Source organism: Sceloporus occidentalis, unplaced genomic scaffold (genome assembly GCF_023333645.1).
Source record: "Sceloporus occidentalis isolate IW3139 unplaced genomic scaffold, rSceOcc1.0.p SCAF_63, whole genome shotgun sequence".
Taxonomy (NCBI): Eukaryota; Metazoa; Chordata; class Lepidosauria; order Squamata; family Phrynosomatidae; genus Sceloporus; species Sceloporus occidentalis.
Window position 1 is genome coordinate 3359629 of NW_028317043.1, and position 16337 is coordinate 3375965.

The 16337-nt window shown below is 41.1% G+C and overlaps 1 protein-coding gene and 1 non-coding gene across 2 annotated transcripts in view; both read left to right on the forward strand.

Moving 5' to 3' along the window:
* LOC149287193 (MAGUK p55 subfamily member 7) overlaps positions 1-12405 on the forward strand; it is an 86642-nt gene extending 74237 nt beyond the window's left edge. Inside the window, exons 13-16 of the mRNA XM_089493186.1 lie at positions 105-198; positions 3753-3861; positions 9828-9971; positions 12226-12405. Coding sequence (XP_089349312.1) covers positions 105-198; positions 3753-3861; positions 9828-9971; positions 12226-12405 — 527 coding nt within the window. The remainder of the gene's footprint in view (positions 1-104; positions 199-3752; positions 3862-9827; positions 9972-12225) is intronic.
* Positions 7116-7244, forward strand: LOC149287194 (U6atac minor spliceosomal RNA). Its single transcript, XR_016277510.1, has one exon. It is a non-coding gene; the product is annotated as a U6atac minor spliceosomal RNA (small nuclear RNA).
* Positions 12406-16337: the final 3932 nt, after the last annotated feature.

Here is a 16337-nt window from a genome sequence, read left to right on the forward strand (position 1 = left end):
CCTTGCAGACTAGGATGCTAGAGATTGAAATCCTAATCTATTCGAGCCGTAAATGTATCATTTAATATATATATATTTTTTCTTCATTTAACCCATTTTCACAGATACCACCAGAGGGAAGAGGAACCAGGAATGTGACGGTGTGGAGTACATATTTATCTCTAAGCACTTGTTTGAGGCCGACATACACAATAACAAGTACGTTTTGGAAGCGACCCCAATGCTTATTTTTGCCAGATAAGTTAATAGTCCGAAACGAAGCTGCCAGGTTTTCTCAAACAGCTTCCTTCATGGCGCAGCTTAGCTGTTAGCACCCGGACTGGAGCGGCAGTGTTAGGAATACCAAGAGGGCAGCGGGCCCCGTAAGGGCTGCTTGTGATCCACCGGGGCCCTTGCCAGAAATTTGGGGTCTGTATGAATATTGTTTTCTTAGTTTAATACAGCGTTTACACACACCATATAAATACACTACTGTTAGACGCGTCTTAAGGAGGCCTGGAGATCTTTGCCCGCAGGAGGGGGAAAGGTAGTTAAGGATACAGACCGGGGGCTAGTTCGGTGTTATTTTTCAGATTAATTGCACATATCCAGAGCTGGAAGTTGACCCTGGCAGCCGTACACCGGGGGCACAGATGAGTTTCACTGTGTGTAACACAAACATAGGTCCGGATCGGCTTCCAGCAGGACACCAGCAAGCGGGGCTTTTTATCCCACTGACCGCTTAGTGTTAAGTGTGGCTTGTTCATTTTAGAAATTGGCCAGCACATTTTCACCCTTTCCATTCCACAGTGCTCTCACTACTATTATTATAAGGATAATAGGGCTTTTTTTTGTTTTTCTGTTGGAAATTCACACTTGTTCTAAAATTCTATCACAGTCAGTCTTTTATCTGACCCAGTGCTTTGCTACGAAACCATTACTTATGTTTTTTTAAATGGGCAACAGTATTTGCAGTATATTGTTTTCTATGTTTTAAAAAAATTCAAGTATAATTCTAAGGTGAAAAAGCTTGTTTTAATAGTCATTTGATATCTAAAATACACTCTGACTTTTCTGAATAGTAACATTGTACCTCTCTGGAAGCCAGTGAGTGTCTGTGCAATTGCAGGGGCTGCAATGACGGAGCCCCGACATGACATGACCTTCCGGTGCTCAGTCATAGAAGCCCCGGCTGAAGGGCCGGACAGAAGCAGATCTTGTCTATGCGCATTGCACAGACGTTTACCGGCTGCCCCCGCTAGACTCCAGGGAGCCTGGAGCATGGGGGACAAGTCTGGGGAGCAGAGCCGGCCTTAGGTGTTCTGGCGCCATGTGCGGACTACTCCTCTGGCGCCCCCCCCATCCCCAAAAAAGAAAGGAATAAAAACTTGTAACAAAACCATTGTCTGGCTTAGTAGTAGGGATGCACCGAAACAAATTCTGGACTGAAACCGAAAGTGCAGCATTTACCTGGCCAAAACCGAATATGACCCCCCACACACCATAAAAAAATCTAACACTTTTATTTAAAGTAAGTAACACACCAAAATAGGACAAAACAATTAAATAATATTATATATATATATATATGATTAACAGCAATCACATTCCTATCATGCCCAGGCATACCCAGATTCCAGGATTTACTCACAGACTTGGCATGATAGGAGTATGATTGCCCTATCTACCCCTTCTCACTCTCTTCTGCCCTATCTACCCCTGTCTCACTCCCTTCTCCCTATCTACCCCCCCCTAACTATCTACCCTTTCCCTCTTTGAAGTTCACTTACCTTTCAGGAGTCCTGCGGTGGGGGTGCAAGGCCTCTGCCTCCCAGCTCTGTATGGAACAGTATAGAATGATGGGAGTTATGATGTACTTTTAGAGCATAATTAGATAATGAAAAAGACATTGGAAATGGTACAGCATAACACCCATCACTCTCACACACTTGCCAATCCACACATATACTAATCCACACATATATACCAATCTACACATATATACCAATCCACACACATACCAATCCACACATACTAATCCACACATATATACCAATCCACACGCATACCAATCCACACGCATACCAATCCACACGCATACCAATCCACACGCATACCAATCCACACGCATACCAATCCACACGCATACCAATCCACACGTATACCAATCCACACGTACCAATCCACACGTACCAATCCGCACATATATACCAATCCACACATACACTAATCCACACATATACCAATCCACTCTCACTGAATGCTTTCCTACCTTTCCTCTTTTCTCCTTACAGCTCTTTTCCTTCTCTTCGCTCCTCTTCTTCAGTTCTTCTGTCTTCTTCCGGGTCAGAGGGCACGGACAGCGGTGGGCGCGGCTTCAGTGTTGTGCGCCGGGATCTGACAACAAACCCCGGCGCACAGCAGCTGTTGCCGCGCGGATCACAAGGGAGCGGTATCTTGGGGTGTGCGACCTGTGCGACCGCACAGGGCGCCACACTTCAGGGGGCGCCGCCGCGGGGTCCGACGCTGCCGCGGGGTCCGACGCCGCCGCAGGGTCCGCCGCCGCCAACGTAGCGTGCCGCTGCCGCCAGCAGTGTACCTAAAGACCTCCGGCTCCCTTGAGTGATTTTAAGCCGGGTTCAAGGGAGATCCTTGAACCGGATTAAAATCACTCAAGGGAGCCGGAGGTCTGTTAAAGACCTCCGATACCGCTCCCTTTGCGAGCCTGCTCCTCCAGCGGCGGACATGACCCGCTAGGTACACTGCTGGCGGCAGCGGTACGCTACGTTGGCGGCGTCGGACCCCGCGGCAGCGTCGGACCCCGCGGCGGCGCCCCCTGAAGTGTGGCGCCCTGTGCGGTCGCACAGGTCGCACACCCCAAAAGCTGGCCCTGCTGGGGAGGCATTGGTATGTCTGGGGGGCTGAGTGGTGTGCATAACTGTGCATAACTGGGGGGGCAGGTTGGCAAATAAGAGGAACAAGAAATGCATTTTTCTCAATCATAGTTTTTATTAAATATGAAAAATAGTATACATGGATTACGGTACTCTCCCTTTAAATCAGGTTCTGCGTGCGAAATCAGAAAGGCAGTCAGATTTTTGTTATTCCAATGTGAGGTTTTTGAAATAAGGTTCAATGTGGTAAATCCACAGTTTGATTCATAATTCCATTTATAAATAAAATGTAAAAAAACACGTCTTTTTGTGAGGCTTGTTGGAAGGAAAGAATTTTATAGCTCAGATGTTAGAAATTTTGCCTTATCTTATTTTGGTTTTTAAGCTTTTACGGCAAGATAATCTACCATCTTCTTTCTGTCAACAGGTAGAAAGCTTCCCGCTTTAGACGTTGGCAGACCCAGCCAAATATAACCTCAGCGTGCAATGAAATTTCAGTAGTTCCTATTGTTTAACTTCTCCGCTGTTTTATTACAAAGCATTAGATCAGAGGTGATGGAAATTATTAGTGTTCTCTGAGGCTGAAGTATTTGCTCTGTGCTGGTTAACGGTAACACTAGCAGGTGTTACTGATTTTGAAACTTAAAATACAAGATTTATAAAAAAAAAAAAAAAAAAAAGCCCAAATGACACGCTAAAGGACTTGGCAGAACTTCTTTTCTAAAACATGTTAAAGATAACATGTTGCATATAAATACTTCTGTTTCTAATTTAACTTTATGAAAGGATTACCCAGGGTTTTCTTTTTACTCTGAACCTAACCGGTCTCCTTTCCCCCCCCCCCTTTTTTTTTTTCTTTTCTTTTTTTATTCTTATAAGGTTTATTGAATATGGCGAATATAAAAACAATTATTACGGCACAAATATAGACTCCATACGGTCTGTCCTGGCAAAGAATAAAGTGTGTCTATTGGATGTCCAGCCACACGTAAGTAGAATTTACCTAAATTACACACTGCAAACAAATAATTACACTATATCTATCGGTGCTTGAGTAACATACATAAGCAAATGCTGAATTTCAACCACACAGAACTCAAACATTTGCTGTAAGAAGCAAACTTGGATCAAAACTGTAACCTGTGTATAATGCATGTGTAATTTGTTTAAAAAAAAATAAAAAAATAAAAATAATGTACACTTTTGGGTTTATTCACTAAAGTGGGAGTCTGCTTGAGACTCGTGGGTTCAATTCCCTGAATTCACTAGCCATTATAATGGGCCATCCCTGGATAATTTCTCTGTTGACGAATGTGTAGCTCGATCAGTGAGAGGTGTCTTCCGAGAAATCAGATTATTAAGTATGTTTTATAAAGGTCTTTCTTATATATAATATAATATATATTCTCTGAGCAGAAGCTCTGTATTATGTAATGTGAAGTGAAGAAAACTGAATGGGAAAAATATTGCTTTCCAAGCAGAGTGTGCGTGAATTAACCGGTGTCTTAAATGTGGGGTCTCTGATTTCTAGCAGTGTGCGCCTATTCTGTATTAATACGATCCAAACCCAGACGGGGTACTTTTATATAAGTAACATAAGCACTTGGTTGGAGAGTCTATACGCTGCAGGGCCCCTATGTGGAAACGTCCCACTAACGGTATTAAAGGGGCACACACTAATGTATATGATAACGTGGTTTCGCCTTTAAGTTAATGGGCTTTTTGCATGCAAAGGTATGTAGAGATTCAGGTGAAAAAGATGCCAAGTTTAGGAATCCCGGCGCCTGGTAAGGTTGCTGCTAGGTCTTCGTACGCTTTATGGTTTTGTGTCCCGCTGTGAAGTCGTACAGCGAGAACAGCACGCGGTTTGATCAGCGCCAGAGTACTTAAGGAAAGAACACTTTGTTTTTTCATCTTGAAATGTAATAAAGGATGTTTTTCAGCAGCGGCAGGTGATACATTTTAGTGGGATTCATACACTATATTTACTTGACAGAGCTAGAAGCTCTTCTTGTGATTGCTAAATAACGGTGAGTATACTCAGACTGGAATGAATAACCCATCCAGAACATCGTTCCCCTCCGTTACATTTTGCAGACGTTTCTGGTAGTTGTTTTCTTCCACATTCCTCCGTCCAGTGACAGCAGCTAGCAGCGGGGAGCAGATGTTAGGAGTCCTTCTTCAGGTCGTTTAAGTCCTTCTGGGGCAGAATAGACACTTCTGATTTTAGGTGAACCAGATACATGGTGTTTGGTTTTTTTCTTCCATATTTAGATTTTTTTTGTGAGTTGCAATAATTGTCTGATATATCTGGCCATTCTATAAAGGAAATTAACCACACGGGTTAATTCAGTAAATTTTATATATTGGATAGTTGAGTCCCTCCTTTATATTAAGATTTTTCCTATTGCAGATATATGGAAGAATTCTTCAGAATCGCCTTTATGCTTTCCCCGCTTTCTCTGCCACCTCCAGCTCCTCGGCTTGCAAAATGTATATCCAGCTTAATAGTGCGAACCAGGCAGCTCCATCTCTGGCTCATACTGTAGTTCCAGGGGGTCTAATGAAGCGTCCTCATGCTCGTGTGCAGAAAGCGCTTCCTTTGATGCCAGATATTTTTTTTTACTATTATTTAAGGGTTTAAAATGAACTTTAATATGCATTCTTTGTTGATGGGGCTGTCTGGGAAATTGAAATGTCCCATGAAGTCTTTAAAGTCCTACCAATTCAATTGCAGATTTTTGGAGGACCAACCAAGCCCTGTTGTCCTTGAAATGTGCCAGGTTGCCGCAGCCACTGGCGCAACTACAGGGGTTGTGTGTTCGTGCGTGCGTGTGTGTGTGTGCGTGTGTTTGTACTTGTGTGTGTGTGAGAGCTTGTGTTTGCACTTGTTTGTGTGTGTGTGAAAGCCTGCGTGTGTACTTGTGTAAGTGGGGTGAGATGGAGTGTGTGTTAGTATGTGTAAGTGTGTTTGAATATGTTGTGTGGGGGCAATGATGTCACAGACTAGCTGTTGAAGTTGGGGGGCTGCCGCAATTTTTCCCACCGGGGCTCGGTGGTCGGTGGTTTCTAGTTACGCCCCTGCCCGTGGCTGTTCGATTATAACTTCACGTTCATAGTAATAAACACTTAAAACAAATAAAACTAAGCAAAACGTCTTGCTTTTCTGGCAGATGTCATTTAGGTCCTGCCCTCTTAAAAGATATGAACAATTTTAGCGCTACCTTCCTGTGTTACGTGGCCTACAAACAGTTGTATTCCGTTCAGCTCATGTTATATGCGGTGGCATCTAGCAGCTCTGATTTACCTTCATAGGGAAGGGAAGACCACCTAGCAGGACTTTGTACTTTTAACTTGCGCACATGATCCAGGCTGATCCTCTTATTCTATTTATAAAGCTTTCAAACGGTTACCTCCTAATAGCACACTTGGGAGGCTGTTAATTTAGTCTTACTAAGCCTTTTATTGCTATCGTAGCACAATTCTTCAGTTTTATGATGCCCACCTGACTCCGCTTGAGTCGGTCTCCTTTTGTAACAGCGGTCTTACTTACTCAGCAGTATCTGTTGAAGTTGCCAAAGACGTTGGACAGAGATTTGAAGGCTAAATTATCATTATCCAGACCTTTGTACTCCCTTGGAGTCCCCTTTACAGTGCTGTAAAAAAATGCTCACCTACAGGCTGAACGTTACGCTATTCCACTGTGGGCTTCTTAAGAACAGGCACTGCCTTGTGCTGTTTTCTGGAATGTAAGAAAGAGAGAATCATACCCGGTGCCTCCTCATATATGCCACAGACCTGCCCTCTCAATGGGATTAATACTGTAAGTTTGGACAAACTTACTAGCCTCTTACTTTTTAAATATACATATAGAAGCCTTGACACTTGGTGATGTGGGGCTCAAAATGAAATGCCCTATAGTTGGACTTATGTATTTCCCACCCGGTGTGATCAATAATTCATACAAAGGCTACCACCTTACCTGTGTAGGGAGGAGAGAGATTGCCCAATAGTGTTTGCAGGCAGGAGAGGGGCTGCTGGATGGTGTTGTGTGTGAACGCTGCTGCCACATAGCATTGCAATGATGAAAATACATATTATTCCATTTGTAGATATCCTTCAGGTTTTTTTGTAATTTTTTAAAATGTTTAAACCATGTCTCCCTTTGGGTGTTTTTAAGATGTTTGTCTTGTACAAACTACAGGGGTTGTTATGGCCCTATTGGAACCATTTACAAAAATACTGCTGGAAGTGGAGAGAAGGTTAGCACTCCCACATCAAGGGATGGAATAGGTCCTTGAGACCTTTACAAGACACACACACACGGTTCAGGCATATATCACATCTCAAACTATTGCCGTATTCTATTTAATGTAAAGAGGTATTACTTTAGTGAGAGTGTGGTAGATAACTGGAAGAGTGGGAGAAGTGGCAGAGGTTAATACAATGAGGGAATTTAAACATGCATGGGATAAGCATATGGATCCTGAATATAATACGAGACCAAGAACTGATTGAGCTGAATAGTTCTTATCTGTTATAAAATTCAGTTGTATTCTGTGCAAAATAACTTGCCAGCCAAATTCCTTTCTATGGAAAGTGAAACAGTACTTTTTTTTGTCCAGTTTTTTTGATGAAGTTGTTTTTGGGACCTCAGAAGTCCTTTCTCTAGAAAATCAAGAGACCTCAGCGGTTCACATAACTTATGGAACTTTACATATTTTATTATGTTGATCCAATAACATGTATCAACTCCAACTAAAGACTAAATCTTGAGCTAATCCAGCTACCTTTATTTTTCTTATCATTTCTCCAGTTCCTGGAGTCCTCGCTGTCCAAATCCCCAAACATGGCCTTGGTTCTCCATACAAGAAATAATTAAATAATCCTGAGGTTTCTCGTATCTCGTCCTGTTTTATTGATGCCTACAGTATACTAATCATTTGCTGCAGGTAACTCTGGTGTAACCAGGTCTGCAATGTAATTCCTGTTACTACTTGTTAAAAACACAGTAATACCTACTGGATGAAGGTCTATCGTGTTTTGATTTGAGGAGTACGTGGCATTTTAACTGGTTAAGGTGGTGGACACCTTTTTGCATTCACTAAGGGCTTTATTCGCTAAAGGGAGAGTTTGCAGGAGAGTTGTGGTTTAGCTCCTTGACTTCTTTACATTATGATGGTCCAACCCCAGTGAGCGCTTGACTGGCCCTTTATAATGCATAGTTAAATCAGCAAGATTTCTTTGCCTTATACATTATACAGGGTCAGCTCAACCCTTCTTGCTGGCAAAACCTGCCAGTGCTGGCCCTTTATAATGAATAGAAACCCAATAGAAAATTAAAACCCAAGCTCTTCTTCCAGCTTTCCCTGGTGAGGACTCTATATATGAGGGCGCTAACAGCTCTTGGTGGGTTTCATTGACTAATAACTGGTAGCCTTTTAGTTCTGTGCCGATTTCTTGTGCTGTTTAATACTCGTCTTTATGGGTGGATTGCATTTCTTGATCCTAAAAGTGCTGTTAGCAGTGGTGGGGGGGGGGCATACATAGGCTGCAAAGTAAACATTCATTTATTACATTAAAGCAAAAAACGGCGGACTGCCCCATTAAGTCGGCACTGAGCATGTACACTTTTTACCCCATTTGTGCACTTTTTATGGATTTGGCCGTGTCAGTCCATTTTTTGTGGCATATTCTCACAGGCATATATATTATTTCTTTATTTTAATTACATTTTAAAAAAGCCATCAAGGTCCACGAACACTTTTTTTCCCCCACAATCATGCTGTATCTGATTATTTCTTTCATGACGTGAGGAGCGAACCTCCTGAGGTGACTCGCTGTGGTTGGCATGTCCGTCCAACCCTTTTTTACTGAAACAAACAACAGGAAAAGGATCTGATACAACACTCCAGAATGTTTCCCTGTCCTAGGGTTTTCCTTGAGGTTTCCCCAGCAAGTAGACCAAGAAGCGGAGCCTGTATTTAGTAATGTTGTTCAATGCCAGATGTGGCATGTATCGGTTATTTTGTAGATTAGGCTGCGATGCGTCACGTTGAATCACAAGGAGTCTTCTGGAAACGTTTCTTGCGTTAGAACATTAAAGAAGACCACAGCTATAGGATGCATTACTCGTGGCTCTGGATTCCTAAATATTGTGAGACATCTCCTAATCCTTAATCACACCTCATTCAGCGGTGAGCGCTAGTTCTGCTCGGGACCGAGGTAGCCGTGTGAAGTAGAATGATGAAGGGACGGGAGTAAACGAGGCCATGCTTTTTGACCTACTTTTCCCCAAAAAGAAAAAAAAACTAAATTGGGAGGATTCCAGCCGAAAGGACAATTTCCATTAAAAGAAAATATGATCTTCTCGCTAAATAAACCTTACAGTAAAAATGGCGCATCTATGTCTACTTGATGAAACATAATTTTTTTTAAGCACCTCGAGAGAAGGAAAAAAAATATATATTTCCAGGATTTTCATTGCTGCTGTTAATGTCGCTTTGGGTCCAGATAATGACATCATCCACATAGCTGTTATTAAAAGAGAGTAACGGCGGTTAACTGTGAACAAACTGACTTTGGATTTAGTACGGAATCCGTGTGTTTATGTAGGTCTGGTAAAAATATAATTGCCACCAAACGCAAAAAGCAGAGTGTACGCTTTGGGCAAAAATCTGCCTACTGGCTGTGGTAAGGGCCGCGGCTGCCAAGCTGATCAGACTTTCCAGGACTGGCAGAGGAGGTGGAAATAAAAGCCTTCTAACCATTGAAATAACAGCGCTCAGTTAGCAGATACAGTAAGTGTTTTTAACGGAAATGTTAGCATTCTATGACATATTTGAAAAATGTAATATGTTTCCTATTACTAAATGTCTTTTTATTTTAATCTCAGACAGATATCTGATTATTTTTTTTTCTCTCTCCGTTTTTTTTCCCTTCTTGTCCTTGCAGAGCGTAAAACACTTACGGACATCTGAATTTAAACCTTTCGTTATATTTATTAAACCGCCATCTATTGAGCGCCTGAGAGAGACGAGGAAGAATGCAAGGGTCATTTCCAGCAAAGACGAGAGAGGATCTACAAAAGTCTTCACAGTAAGAATATTGCTTTTAGGATTATTTTCAAAATATAATGTATTATTTATATTTCAGCTCTTACTTTAACTAGCATTGTACAAATTCCATTTCCTGCAAGTGTACATGTGCAAAAGATGTTGAATAAATCGTGACGTTGGAAAGATCTACGCACAGCGAGTCGCGTCGAGATAGACTTTCATCTAATGAGCTCTGCGGTATAGGGGGCCGGTTCTTGCAGGAGAAATTCTTTGTCATAATAGTTAAATCATTGAGGTGAAAATGATTTTCAACTCGCAATAAGGCAGTAACCAATGAATAAGACTTTAAAACATTTAACAACTTGGAGGCATCAAGACAATGTGTCCCATTCCACCAAGTGTGAAGCAGGTTTTCGCTCCCGGTGCTGTGTGTTTCTGCATTTATTGGTGATATGAAAAGCACTATAGTTCAGGGTAAACGCGTTTCAGCAGGAGCAAAAGAAACTTGGCACTCCATAAATATAAAAGCTTAAGTTGGGTTTATTCTACGATGTTCAACTGGTTCTTTGTCTTGCATTGACTGACGTTGCCGCAGCGTCAACTGCATTCCATTTTTCCCCGTCCTTGCTTGTTGGAATTTGACGTTACCGAGTGATAACTCATTTTGACACTAATAATTAATTTTTTTTAAGGTTAAATATTAATGTATTTGTGTTGCGTGCTTTTTACTTCCTTTCCTCCTGGATAAATACTACCAATAGGAAAGTGTGAGCGTTGACATTAGGAGCTCAATACATCCAGTCTTGCTTCAGTAAAAGTTCCCATCTGTAGTCATATCCTCCGCAGTGATTTATAACCCTCTCTGACCGCTGGTTTGTCCATGCAAATCATATTTTTATTGGTCCTAGCTGTTTATAAACAAGGGGCCGTGCCAGAAATGTCTTCTCGTTTGTGTTGGCTTACAAAAATACCCTGACATAGAAGACGTATACATAATATCAGCGTGTGGTCTTGTTTGGTGTTCTATATATATATTTTTTTTTACGTTTTCATTAAGATTGAGTTTAAAACAGGAGAGAGAGATTTTTAACGTGGACAGGGGTGCATTGAGCCGGTCCTAATGAGGCACAGGAACCCAGCAAGAGCTCAAGAGCATCAAAGAATAGGCTATGTTCTGAGACTCGCTGGCCCCGGACTCGCTGAAACACACGGGGAGCGTACAGCGCAAGGGAGCAAGACTTTAACACGAGCCAGCGTGACGTATAAACAACTAAGTGGAAACCAAAATGGATTCATACCGGAGCGTTTCACTAAAAATACAATTCAGAGACCAAGATGTAGATCGTACAATTCATTTACACGTGTAGGATAATTGTATTCCGTGCTGAGCTGATATTAAAACCGCAAAGTGTGTGTATAATACCGGCGGGATGCACACATTATGCACATAGCACACGCAGCATATGTAGAAAATGTGAACGTCATATAATTTGATAACGGGAATATTACAAATTCAAAGATCCTGATTGCTTTCGTAGAATTAGAATTTCACAGCAGATAATAACCATTAGAACCATCTAGTCTGCACATTTGTCCTGCGTTATAAACGTCAGAGTCCTTGATTAGTCTTTGGCTCCGTCTTAGATTTAGTAGAGCTTTTTTCCTATTGGATGCATGTTTATTTTCCCTTTACATTATTAGCCTCTACCACTTCTGCTGGAAGGCTGTTGCACTCATCTACATCCTTCACTGTTGAGAGGGCCCTAAGGTGCACTAGGAAAAAATAATCTTACAGGAAGGTCATCCGCGTCATGGCTGTGTTCTGTGCACTAGTGGCATAGTCTGGAACGGATTCCTTCCTATACTGCCCTGATGTGACCATAAATAGGACAGCCGACTGGTGTTTTTTGCTACCAGTACGTTTTGGTTGATATTCCTGCTTGAATGCAGGTGACTCAATTAAAGCTATAACTAATGAAAAGTCAATGAATTCCGTGAGGACAGGTAATAGAGCCGCTTCGTACAATCTTTGTGATGGGCTACTGGAGGTCACATGACAGGGCCAGCTCAGCCCTCCTCGAGCATGATGTTAGCACGTTGCCTAGTGGGGGACACGAGGTTCGCGATCTGAGGTCATCCTAGTGCGTTCCCGCTGTTTTTCGCGTGAATACAGGATCATACTCACCAGACCGTATTCAGAGGAGACCGCGTCTAAAAGCCGTTTATCAGTCCCCAGGAAATGCGGTAATAAAATACAGTAAAAAACTTCACCTGCTGCTTTTTTTTTTTTCTAGGAAGAAGACTTTGAAGAAATGACCGTCTCTGCACAAGTGATGGAAAGTCAGTACGGCCACCTCTTCGATAAAGTCGTAATAAACGATGACCTCACGACGGCTTACAATGAACTGAAATTAACCCTTGACGGCCTGGAGACTGAGAGCTGTTGGGTTCCTGTAAGCTGGTTGCACTCATGAACAATCCCAATGACACCAAACAGATTTTTATTTTATTCTTATTTTTTTTTAAATTTTTGTACATTTGTTTTTGTTCTGCTTGACTTTGTTTTAAACACTGGCCTTATGTTCTTGACAGACACCATGTAATGCATTTCACAGAAGAAGACTTTTAATGGCTTTCTTGGTGGCTCCTCTACAGCAAGCAAATGCATAGGATGCCAGGAACCAAAATGTTACCAATATTCTAGTGATCGCATTAAATTAGTACTATATTGTTAGGATTTAACGGGGTCATTTAGTGAACTGTGATCAAAAGCATTCATTGTCTTTATAAATTCATACCACGGGGACATTTGTAAGGATGCGGGACAGGCACTCGCTGTGCTTTAATCCAGGGTTGAATAATCTTTCCCGGCAGTTGGCTGGAAGTGATGGGAGTTGGAACCGATTTACAGGTTACTCATCCCTGACAATCAGTGCTTCCTGGGATAATACCTATTGTTTTATTGCAGTAACAAGTGGTTAATTTACACTGGAATAATATATGTTGGCTATATGGTGATATATATATATATGTATGGGGGGGGGGGGTTTAGGGGTGATGTCACTCAGTACGTACTCCAGGCTATAACGTTACCTGCTGAAAAGCTAATTTGGACATAACGGGAAATGAGAAAAAGTAGCCTCGCTCTGGGAATAAATGTGGTCATTTTTATTTTATTTTTAATGTTTATAATTTTTTAATTTTTTTTTTTTCATATTTTTTCTACCATGTCTAATGTGCTGGAAATACTCAAAAGCTCGTTTGTATGGAGTGTGTTACAAAAAACAGCACAGCCACGGAACCTCGTAATCCCATAATTTCTATCAGCGGCTCTGACATCACATCGGGGCTAGACTGGCATTTTCAGGTCAATGGCTGGCAAATGGCGTATCTGCAGCTGCCCATTATGTATATGAACTGTATTTCCCATAATGCACTGCACACGCTGGTATATGTGGTTCTGTACCAGCTGGAGAGATCTCTTTTGGCTACCCCTGTTCTACGAGCTCACTAGGGACGCCATTCACTCTGTCCATTAATAACGAGCTGGTCCGAGGCAGGATTACTAATCCCGGGAAACACTAAATTCCTTAACACTAGTTACGAGGATGTGGAATGGGGAGCACTTTTTATTTTTATTTTATACTGCGACATGGACATTCGGGATCGGGAAGTTGCAGGCCTCCATCGGACGTAGTATTACATCATAATCACACTATTAGGTGTATGCACTGATCTAGGTAGGATATTCACTGTGCGCTGGCTCCGGCATAAATACAGCTCAATAAGGGACTAGACTTCAAAACTGTTGGAAAAGGCAATCTGATTTAATTTATATAATCAGCACCAAAGTGTGATTTACCTGAACCTGTTCTACCAAAAACGTCAAAGCATTTAATCATTTGATAAAACTCAGGATTGCCATATCCTTGCTTTCTGTTTAACTCTTAAGGTTCAGTATCGTCTCTCCTGGAATAATAATTACTTGGTTATACAATTGCCCCTGTAAAGTCGCATTGTGACCCCTTAGGGGGCTCTTGGACGGACGCTGTTTGGCTGATGACTGTTTAAAGGAAGGATGGAACATGGAGTACAAATCTATCACGTGTTTCTAAATTACTGATCTTCTTCCAACACTGAGAACCTTTGCTGCAGCTTTAGGTATCTGCCTAAAACACAGCTGCATGGCCGACGTGCCGACCATGGACACACACACATATATATATATAAATATATATATATATATATGTATAGATATATATATATATATATACATATAGACACGACAGCACTGAACGGTCTCACACTGGTGTCCGGGGGTCTCGGGCACGCTTTGCTGCTTTGGCTAAATGCTGAGGGTATGAATATTCCAGAATATTGGGAAAGAAGAAGGGTTTGTTAATCAGACATCCACAGAGTTATTTTGGGAAACAAAGCATCATCGCTGATTTAATGTGTATTTATACTGTCTGTATGATATCATCTTTATGGAGATAGCAGCCAGGGTCGTCTTTATATTTTTGATGTTTAATGCCGCAGTGTTTTGTATTCAGTTACTGATCGTTTGTAATATTTCTGTTTCCCCGACTGATTTAATCACATGTAGACTTTTCACAAAACTGAAAAATGTTAATAGATTAACCCTTCCAGTGCCATGGCAAGCAGTTTTTTTGTTTTTTTTACCGCCATCCGGTGAGCCCGCTGTCCTTCGCTTCCGTTGATTCTAACTGCAAAAGAAAAAATGTAATGGATAGCATTCAAAGCTCTAAAATACAGTGTTTAGTCAAACGTTAAAATTAAGAATCTTATGGAATGATCTTATTTTTATTTAAATGTTCACAAAAATCGTACCTCCGTTAAATGTAAATGTGGGGCTTTTGTCCTTCCTTGCATTTCACAAGCAGTGCAAAGGCAGACTCCCTTAACTAGATATATTATATATTATATATATATAATCTCTGGTCTGAAAGGTTTATTTCATTTTTGTGAGCCGTGGCCGTATGAGTATAAAAGTCAATAAAAAAAAAAAAGATCTTTATTCATAAATCAATCTCCACATTCCATGTAAAGATTTCTTGTCTGTTTTATGCATGGCATCTTTTTAAAAGGAAAGTTAATTAACCATAGACACATTTTATAAACTCGATCAGAGAGAAAATCTGTAGAACGCACACATTAAGTATCTGGGAAAAACAAAACATTCTGCACACAGGGTTTTATCTTGTAAATATATATATATATATATATATATACACGTATCAGAATGCATACTGCATGCCAGCTAATGCATTAGCCATTGTGGGGAGAAGCATTTAAATCCCATTTATATGGCACAGAAAAGGTGAAATATATTTTTGTTTCCATATTTCTTTTCTACCTTCATGTCCCTAATGTAACAGTTTACGCTTAATCTGGATTTACCTGTTCTAGTCTATTTGTTGTGCATTTTAAGTTAAAAACTTTGGAATAAAATAAGATTCAGAACGGACAGCGGTCATAATGTATGTTAAACAAATTGACTATTGTATTAAAGAAAGGAAGCGCACTTCGTGAAGGCGTAGTACACAAGACGATGTGTTGGGAAGGTAGTTGTTCTGATGTCACAGAGACGGATGAGGAGCTGTGGCTAAACCCATAGTTTGAGGTCATTGATCTTTGGATGGCTGGGTGTGATGGGAGGTGGATTGCCAGAGGGTACCCCCCATTGTTTGGGGATTACTATGCAAAGAAAACATGCCCTCGAAGGAAGTGGAATTGAGGAGAGCGCGTTGCAAACTCACCATGCGCACTAAATCTATGGAAATAAAATACTGGAAGAACGCAGCTGTAAAATGCTCCTATTTTCTTTTTAATTATTTTTGTGAGACTGTATCTGTGATAAATTCTACTTTGTGAAATCTGCAAGACGAAAATTGTGCAGAAAAGGGACCTATTGTGCGGAGAGGCTCGCGGTGTACATTCATCTCCTGTAGAAACTGGTTCCATGTCATCTCTTGGGAGGTGTCGGGTGAAACACTGTCTTAAATATTCATTTGTCAAATTGCAATATGGTACCTGGTCCTGCGCAACGTTGTATTTTACTGTTCGGCACAATTGAGAAATGTTTTGTTCGTGTTTTGACCTGTTGTCATCGCCATACTTGAACTTGTTATTAATTTAATAGCTTACACTGTGTTTTTAAATCTGAATTCAACTTCTTATTAAAAGAAAAGCAAAACAATGATTGACTTAGGTGTTTGTAGACTGGTCGTATTATTTTACTTCCCCGAACACATACTACGCAAGCACCTCATCAAGACTCAAAGGGGCTTTAGGCAGGGTGGCATTATAGCCTCTGCCCAATTCTTCTCAATTTATTTTGTCAAATTTTTTTTTATTAACAGTGACTCAGGACCTTATCGACTGT